General features: G+C 34.2%; 1 protein-coding gene across 1 annotated transcript in view; it reads left to right on the top strand.

Moving 5' to 3' along the window:
• The window catches only part of arhgap9 (Rho GTPase activating protein 9), a 43,628-nt gene that overhangs the window by 18,666 nt on the left and 16,188 nt on the right, over positions 1–8,774 (top strand). The window contains 4 exon segments of the mRNA XM_016477574.1: positions 118–582; positions 2,188–2,486; positions 5,955–6,167; positions 8,295–8,351. Coding sequence (XP_016333060.1) covers positions 219–582; positions 2,188–2,486; positions 5,955–6,167; positions 8,295–8,351 — 933 coding nt within the window. The 5' untranslated portion in view covers positions 118–218.

The raw sequence follows: 8,774 nt of genomic DNA, 5'->3' as shown, positions 1-8,774 counted from the left end.
TTGTGGATTATTGTGATGTTTTTATCAGCTGTTTGGACTCTCATTCTGACGGCACCCATTCACTGCAGAGCAGTGATGCAATGCTACATTTCTGTGTAACAAGCCTTTCTGTTTCAGATCATGGCACTTGTGTTGTCGCTCTGCGCATTTGTCCTCTCGTCTCGGTCCAGTGGTGTCTGTGTCCAGCTTTCACCCTCTGTGTGTCTCTGAGAGGAACCATGCTGTCGGGAAGCTGGCGCCGTGGAACCGTCATCTCGTCCGCGAGCGGCCCGGGTGCGTTTAAAGGCGGGTCGAGGTCCAGGCTGAGCAGTACTGTGGTTCTGGAGGCTCAGTATGATTACTCGTACCGCGCCGTCGACGGCCGTCTGGTCTCCATACACGAGGGCGAGCGCTTTCTGCTGCTGAAGAAGACCAATGCTGACTGGTGGCAGGCGCGGAGGATCGGGGCCGGCGCGAAGGCCAAACCCATTTATGTGCCGGCGACGTACGTCATTGAGCTGCCTATCAGCCAATCAGCATCAGAGAGCTTCAAGATGATTCCACGAGGTTCCCTCACACACTGCATGCAAACGCACGGCTCAGGTAGATCTACTGTAGTTTCTTTTAGAAATTCACTACCATTCAAGTTTGGGGTCGGTACTATATCACTGAGGATGCATTTATTTGATCAGAAATACAGTAAAAACAGTGAAATATTATTAGAATGTAAAAGCTGTGAATATCTGTTAAACTGTAATTTATTTCTGTATTTTCAGCATCGTTACTCCAGTCTTCAGTGTCACATGATCCTTCAGAAATCATTCTAATATGCTGATTTGCTGCATTTTTTGATTATTATCAATGTTGGAAACATTAATATTTTTGTGGAAACTGATACATTTTATTTTTCAGGATTCAGAGATGAATAGAAAGTTCAAAAGAACAGCATTTATTTGAAATAGAAATCTTGTCACATTATACATCTTTACTGCCACTTTTGATCAATTTAATGTGTCCTTGGCGTAACATTATAAATGTCTTTACTGTCACTTTTGATCAATTTAATGCGTCCTTGATGAATAAAAGCATTAATTTCTTAAAAAAAAAAATCATATCAGTCTTACTGACCTCAAATCTTTAAATGGTAGTTATCTATATATTCATGCTTCGAGAACATAAATATTACATGTATACACAAATCAATTCTGTCATCGATCAGCACCATAAAAGTAGTTCATTTGACTAGGACTCTGCAATTTATTAATTATTTTACTGCCAATATAAAGTTAAAATTATGACCTTAAAAAGTAAAAAAAAAAATAATAATAATTTAAACTTAAAAAAATATATAATATTTAATATTATATTATAAATATAAATATAAAATGTAAATAAGTATATTTAAATATATTATATATAAATATATTTAATGATTTAAAATTAAATATCAGTGTGCAAATATTTACTATATAAATATTATATAGAATATAAATAAATATAAAATATATTTAAATGTATAAATGTAATTGTAGAAATATAAACAAAATTTTTTCCTTAAGCAATGTCATAAATATTGCAATTATTTTAATGTGCTACAGAAATAATAGTGTTAAACTTCAGTAACAAGAACAGTATTAGTTGGTGAGTTTGCGTCATTTCTGTGAATAAGTTAAAACTTTCTCCAAAAAATGCATCTGAAAGTACAAAAGAACATACATTTTGAGCACATAAGGGAAGATGGCATAATAAAGCAATAATCCCCAAGAAGCCGTGGTTTACAGTGAATTTACAACAGCTAAGGGGTGTTGTTAGGTACGACGCGAAGCTGTTATAAATTCACTGTAAACCACGGCTTCTTGGGGATTATTGCTTTTATAAAACGGTTATTCCATATACGTAGCAAGGTTTCACCAAATAAAGTGTAATGATATTAATAAAAACATTATTCTTTCACCAAACAATGTAGCTCCTCAGAAACAGTTGTGGTTGCAACAAAGTGGTTGCCGAGCAACACACAAACGTAAACAAAGGTGTATGTTACTTTGTAGAGTAATTTACAACAGCTTCGAACGCGGCTCAGCCAATCAGAATCAAGCACTGGAACTATCTGTTTTATAATAAAAGGTAGAGATCTTCAGAGAGTTTCATTTCTGGATGACCTGTCTCTTTAAGGTCTCTTTCGCCTGTTTTGTCTGTGGTTCCTCTCAGTGCCTGATAAGCAGTTCTATCGTTCCATGGAGAATCTCAGCTGCAGCAGTGCCTTGATGGACAAACACAGAGTCTCAGCGCGAGGACGTTTCCCGACGTTACCCCTCTCCGGTTCCTCCGCCTCGCCCTCGGGTCACCTCTCGGTTCCCGGCGTCCCGATCGCCCACAGCCAAAGCTCCAGCAACCTCACCCAGAACCCATACCAGAACCAGGACCCGAGCCCCAGCAGCATGACCAAATCCTACAGCCAGTGGGACGTGAACGCAGCCACACGCAGACACACGCAGGGACACATCCAGGTAACTGATGCTTATAAGCTCTCATTATTACACAAATGAGCTCTTTTCCCTTTCTCTCCCACTGTTGTGTATTTCTGGTTTCCTCGTGTCTTTAAGCTCAATAATCAGGGATTACAGACACATTCAGGTCTCAGCAAACGCTCTAATTCATGTAGTAAAGTGTAAATAAAACAAAGATTACTGGTTTATGTTTTACAAGAAAATACCATTTCCGTCTTTCTACTTCAAAATTCAGAGTGTTTCTTTTTTTATTGTAATTATTGAATTGGTTTTATTTTATTTCAATTATTGAACTGTTTTCAAAATGCATTTATTCAGTTAAAAAATTATATATATAAATAATAAAATCATATTTTCAAAATGTACTTATTTAAATTGTTTAGAATCAGCATTAATCTGATCATTTTGAAAACAATTACATTTATTCAGTTAAAAAGTATGAATGTTAAATTATATATAATATGCAGACTAAACATATATTCAAAATATGTTTTATTTAAATCAAAAAATCATTTTCAAAATGCATTTATTCAGTTAAAAATGTATATATATATATTTATATATTAACCATTTCTTTTAAACTATTTTAATTTTTTATTTAAATAATAAAATCATTTTCAAAATGCATTTATTCAAATTGATTAGAATCAGCATAAATCTGTTTATTATGAAAGCATAAAATTTTATTCAGTTAAAAAGTATGAATGGTTAAAATATTGCTATCGGTGGAACAAGCGATATTCAATTAGTTAAAAATGTATGAGATTGAAAAAAATTGATTTATTGATGATAAATATATCAATACATATATATTGATAAATATATAATAAGAAATTGCTAGTAAATTTTAGAAATGCTTACAAAGAAATGGCAAGTAACATTGAAATAAACATGAAATTCTGAAGTAGAAAGATTGAAAGTATTTTCTTGTAAAATGTTCTCCATTGATCTGTTTCATTGGTAATATGCATACAAAAATCACACTAAATAATCACACACTCTCATATTTAATTTAAACAATTACCTGTTTATTTATTTTTATTCAGTGGCAGAAACAAGCTTCCAATAAAAAACTACTTTTTAATTCTTTCCTGTGGGTTAAAGCTGAGGCTAGTATTAGATCGAATGCCATTAACACGTCTTAAATATTTAGGGAGGACCAAGTATATATATATTTATTTATTAAATCTAATTCTAGTTGTGAACTAATCATTTTGAACTATTTCTAAATAATATTTTAAAATATGCACACACATTCAGTCACATTTGTATGCCTAATTTGTCGAAAATGCAAAATGTTTTGTCTTTCAGTTATGAATTATGTAAATAATAGTATTTTCGATTCAAAACAAAAAAAGTCGAGTAGTTTGCATCACTGGAAATTACTGTCATACTGTTCATCTACCCTCACTGTTAAAACTGAAGCGTCTGTGAACAGTAAATACACACTGTGTGTGAGAGTGTGTGTGTGTGTGTGATTGTGTGTGTGTGTGTGTGTGTGCAGCACTCTGTGTAAAGATGAAGGTAGTTGAGAGTGTGTGTGTGTGTGTGTGTGTGTGTGTGTGTTTTGTGTGTCATGCATTAGTTTAACTCTATTGATTCTCAGTGTTTAATTTCTGCGTTTTAGAGTAATAAAGCAGGGTGCGACGTGCTCTCAAACGCTCAGATACACACTCAGTGGAAAAAGTTCAAGGCTTCATTTCAACCGTTTCTCCTGCAGCATGGAGCAACGTCTGAGCTTCAAACGAACCGACTCGCTTTCATCTGCCTGTATAGTCTGTAACAGTCCTGAATAGTCATATAGATCAAGCTCCAGGAGTCAAACGTGGCTGACGTCAGAGAGAGAGACACCTGCTGTTTGTCTGTGGCATGACGCTCGTCCCGCTCTCGCCGCGGCCATATGGCTTCACAGAGATGAGTTATATAATCCAGATCTACAGCGTTCTCACCTCAGAAAACATCCCTCTGTTTACGCAGCATCTCCATGAGATTCACAGCACATAAACACACCCTAATCCATCAGTCAGAGCTTTTAAGTGCACTCAGCAAACCTTTTACATTCAGCTGTTTTATTGCTCAGTGGCTTCTACTGGTTTTTATTCCTTCTCTCTCTCTTTGTATTGTTCATATTGTCATGTCTGACTGTGTTTTAGGCCACTTCCTCTTGACAGTTGTGGCTTCAAGCTGTTTTCTTACTTAGTGCATGTACGTCTGTAACCGCACTGACACACAACGCTCACTTTTAGTCCCAAAATGCACTCTTAAGTTCACCTTTAAACCTGGATCATCTTGCATACGCACTAATTAGTCTCACATACACAAATTAGACACACACTAAGAGGATTGCATCAGAAAGCACGATTGCATGAACCAAAAAGAAATGCAGTAATTGCTTTTTAAACAGGTTTTAAATCCCGTGATTAGCTCAGTGAGTGTTGCTGAAACAATGTTTTGAAAGCAAAATTACATCAGCGTTGAGGTTGAACTCTCGCTCTGAGATTGATTTCATGCATCGCTGTGTTGTTATTGTTAACTAAAACTATTAAAAATTGTTTGTCAATAATTGAAGCTGAAAAAAAATAAAATATTAGATGAGAAATGAAGTAATTCAAAACTGAAAAAATAAGTTGAAGTGCTAAAACTACTACAACTAAAACTGAAATAAGAAAAACTAAAACTATTCTAAATCATTTTTGATAATAAAGCTGAAATAAAATATGAAAATGAAAATAGAAATTAGAAAACTGAAAATGTTGAAGTACTAAAATTACCAAATCTAAAACTGAAATAAGAAAACTGAAACTAAAACTATTGAAAATCAGTTTTAGTAATTGAAAAAAAAACTGAAATAAAATATAAAGTGGAAGTACAAAAATTACTAAAATTGAAACTGAAATAAAGAAACAAGCTGTTAAAAGTGCATGAACAACTTAAAATTAGAAATGAGAAAACTGAACATTGTTAAAGTACTAAAATAACTAAAACTAAATATAAAAAAACTTTTATATTTACTGAAATAAGAAAACTGAAACTAAAACTATTAAAAATATTTGTTTGTAACTGGAAAAAAAATAAATAAAAATATAAAATTAAAGTACTGAAATTACTAAAACTAAAACTGAAATAAGAAAAACTAAAACTATTAACAATGATTTTAGTAATTTAAATAAAACTGAAATAAAAATATATTACATGAAAAACTTATGAAATAACTGAAATTATACTAAATAATACTCAATGCTATAATTACAAACTTTAACTGAAATCAATTAAAACTATATAGAAATGTTTAAAAATTTAGCACATAAAATTACTGAAATTTAAATTGAAACTGAAAATATAAAAATAAAGTCCAATTCAAAAATAAAAGTATTAAAATATTAATAAATGTTATAATAAAATGTGTTGCATTCGCAGTAAAATATGCACCATATTTCTGTCTAATCCCTCAAATGTTTCTCTCCTCAGATCTCATCATCCGCCTACATTTCCCAGAGTTCTCTGTCAGAGCAGGGGAAGCGGTGGGCGGAGCCTCCCAAGCCGTTGCCGGGTCAACGACCCCTGCAGACGCTGCAGCTGTGGGAGCAGTACCGCGACCCCGGCACCGGACGCTGTTACTACGTCAACACCGTGACCGAGGAGCGCTCATGGAAGCCTCCGCGCAGAGCAAACCAAAACAAGGTGAGCAGCCAATCAGATTCCAGAACCAACGACCGTGGACCAATCAGAGACATCCAATCATGTGTCAGTCCAGACTGTGTGATGAAGTCTGTTAGAATGCAGTTATATGAGCCTAAAATTCAAGATATGAGAGCAAAAGATAAATTACCCTCATCATATGATAGTTTATCAATATCACACCAGCAAGAGTGCTGTTTTTACCCAATATCTGCATGATTGCAAATGTGATATTAAATTTATACACAGTTCAATAAACAAGAAGTTAATACTATGTTTCACAGCATTGTGTTTTTGCTCAATTTCGCAAACAAAAATATTTCCAATCAAAGCTACAGCAGAACTTGTGCGCCTCTGATCAACACACAGCAGTGATTCATTACTGAATGAGTCGTTTTGAGCTAGTTAAGAGAGTCAGAGATTCAGTGACTCATTCATACAGAGTCACTTGCTTTATTTCTGAATTAATTAGCTGTTTGAATGAATCGAGTGAGTCAATGATTCAGTGACTCATTCATACAGTCACTTGCTTTATATCTGAATGAATTAGCCGTTTGAACAAACCGAGTGAGTCAATGATTCAATGATCCGTTAAATTAGACGTTTGAATGAATCGAGTGAGTCAATGATTCAGTGACTCATTCATACAGAGTCACTTGCTTTATATCGTCCTCATTAGGAATATTTTAAAGTAATAATAAAATTTAAAAATTAAATATTTAATATTTTAAATTAAATATTTAAAAAATCAATTTAAATATATTAATGTAAAAATGAAAATAAAAGTGAATTAAAAATATTAAATATTTTTTAAACAATTCAATTTAAATAAATTAATGTCAAAATTAAAATTTAAAATAAAAATGAATTAAAAATATTTAAAAATATTTTAATTAATTAAATAGTAATAATTAAATAGTAATAATAAAATTAAAATTAAAATATTTAATATTTTAAATTAAATAAAAAAAATCTATTTAAATAAATTAATGTAAAAATGAAAATTGAAATAAAAGTGATTTAAAAATATTTATAAATACCAATAACAAAAATACAAAAATAACACTGCAGCAGATAGAAGCATAAACACTATTTCTTTTGTGTCCTGAAAGATTTAATTTTATAGTTTTATTCTCTGACCGTACAGTTGCTCCTATTTTCTGCTCCGAGAGATTTGATTGATCATTAGTCATTGATTAGTGATGGTGTTCATGTCAAATGGCTAGTTTATAACTATGTTTCCTCGTAGTGAATTTCCAGCTCCGTTTATGCAGCAAGCAAACTCATTGTAGATTTCAGCTTCAGTGTGAACGGCTAAACCGAAGTCAATCCGCTTCTCGAACTTGCCTGCAACCGTAATGGCAAACCAGATGAAGATAGTGAATATCAAGACTTGCTACTGCGTCCTGAAGGATTTAATGGCATATTTTGCATTTATATGTAGCATATCTGCATTCTAGAGCTTTTGGAGCGAGTCTGGTTCATAATCGAAGCGTGTGCAAACAGAAGCGCGTTTGATCAGGACTGTGTGAATGAAGCCACAGACGACTGAGTCTGGCAGTTAAAGAAGAGCTTCCTTCATGCACGTGTGAATTTGAGTTTCACACCCTTCTCGTCTCAACTTCCTTATTGACACAAACGGTTCGAGAGAGAAACAGAGCGATGCTGGCGTCTTCCTCTTGTGAAGAGGAAGTTGAGCTTGCAGTGAGCTGAGCTGGATCTGACTCTGACAGACAAATGAGCCTTTATGAAGACGCTGGATTAAACGCGGCTCTCGCTGGATTACGGGAGATCTGCGGCTCCGTAAGTCATGCTGATGCTTTTCATCTTCAAAGAGGAAGAAACGCCGAGTTTCACATCTGACAGAACTGATATTCACACAGATATGCATTGTCATATTTAATGCGTCCTCGTTAGGAACAAAAGCACAAAAGCGTTTATTACTCTGATTGTGTGTTTTGAACTGATGTCGCGATACGGAGAGCTTTGGTAAACCGTTTTGCGTCCCACTTATGGTCTAGTTTCCAGCTTTTCTGCTGATCTGAAACGGCTGGTTTCAGTCTGACTGTTTCTTCCACTGACTGTCGTATGTGAACTTTCTCAAATCAACCGATTCACCTTCTCTTTCAGCTCTCACCTGACCTCACCGACATTACCCATGATGCCAACGGCTGGCAGCTGAGCCAGGTGAGATCACGATCTATCTATCTATCTATCTATCTATCTATCTTGGGAGAAAATCGGATATGTGTCAGATCCACGTCATATGCATCAGGTTTTAAAGAGACAGCGCTGATTTTAAAGTGAAACCTGCTGAAGTCTGTCACTGACGTAAATCAAAGATCAAAAGAAAAAGAGAAATCCTTGGACTTTTCTAGTCGCTGATTAACTTTTATAGCTTGAATAAAGATTAAGTCTGTCTGTCTGTCTGTCTGTCTATCTGTATGTCTATCTGTATGTCTATCTATCTATCTATCTATCTATCTATCTGTCTGTCTGTCTGTCTGTCTGGCTATCTATTTATCTATCTATCTGTATGTCTGTCTGTCTGTATATCTATATCTGTATGTCTATCTGTATGTCTATCTATCTATCTATCTATCTGTCTGT

The sequence above is a fragment of the Sinocyclocheilus anshuiensis genome, unplaced genomic scaffold (genome assembly GCF_001515605.1).
Source record: "Sinocyclocheilus anshuiensis isolate Anshui unplaced genomic scaffold, SAMN03320099.WGS_v1.1 scaffold1632, whole genome shotgun sequence".
In the NCBI taxonomy this organism is placed as follows: Eukaryota; Metazoa; Chordata; class Actinopteri; order Cypriniformes; family Cyprinidae; genus Sinocyclocheilus; species Sinocyclocheilus anshuiensis.
The sequence above is the reverse complement of the archived record's forward strand: the minus strand, read 5'-3'. Positions and strand labels throughout refer to the sequence as shown.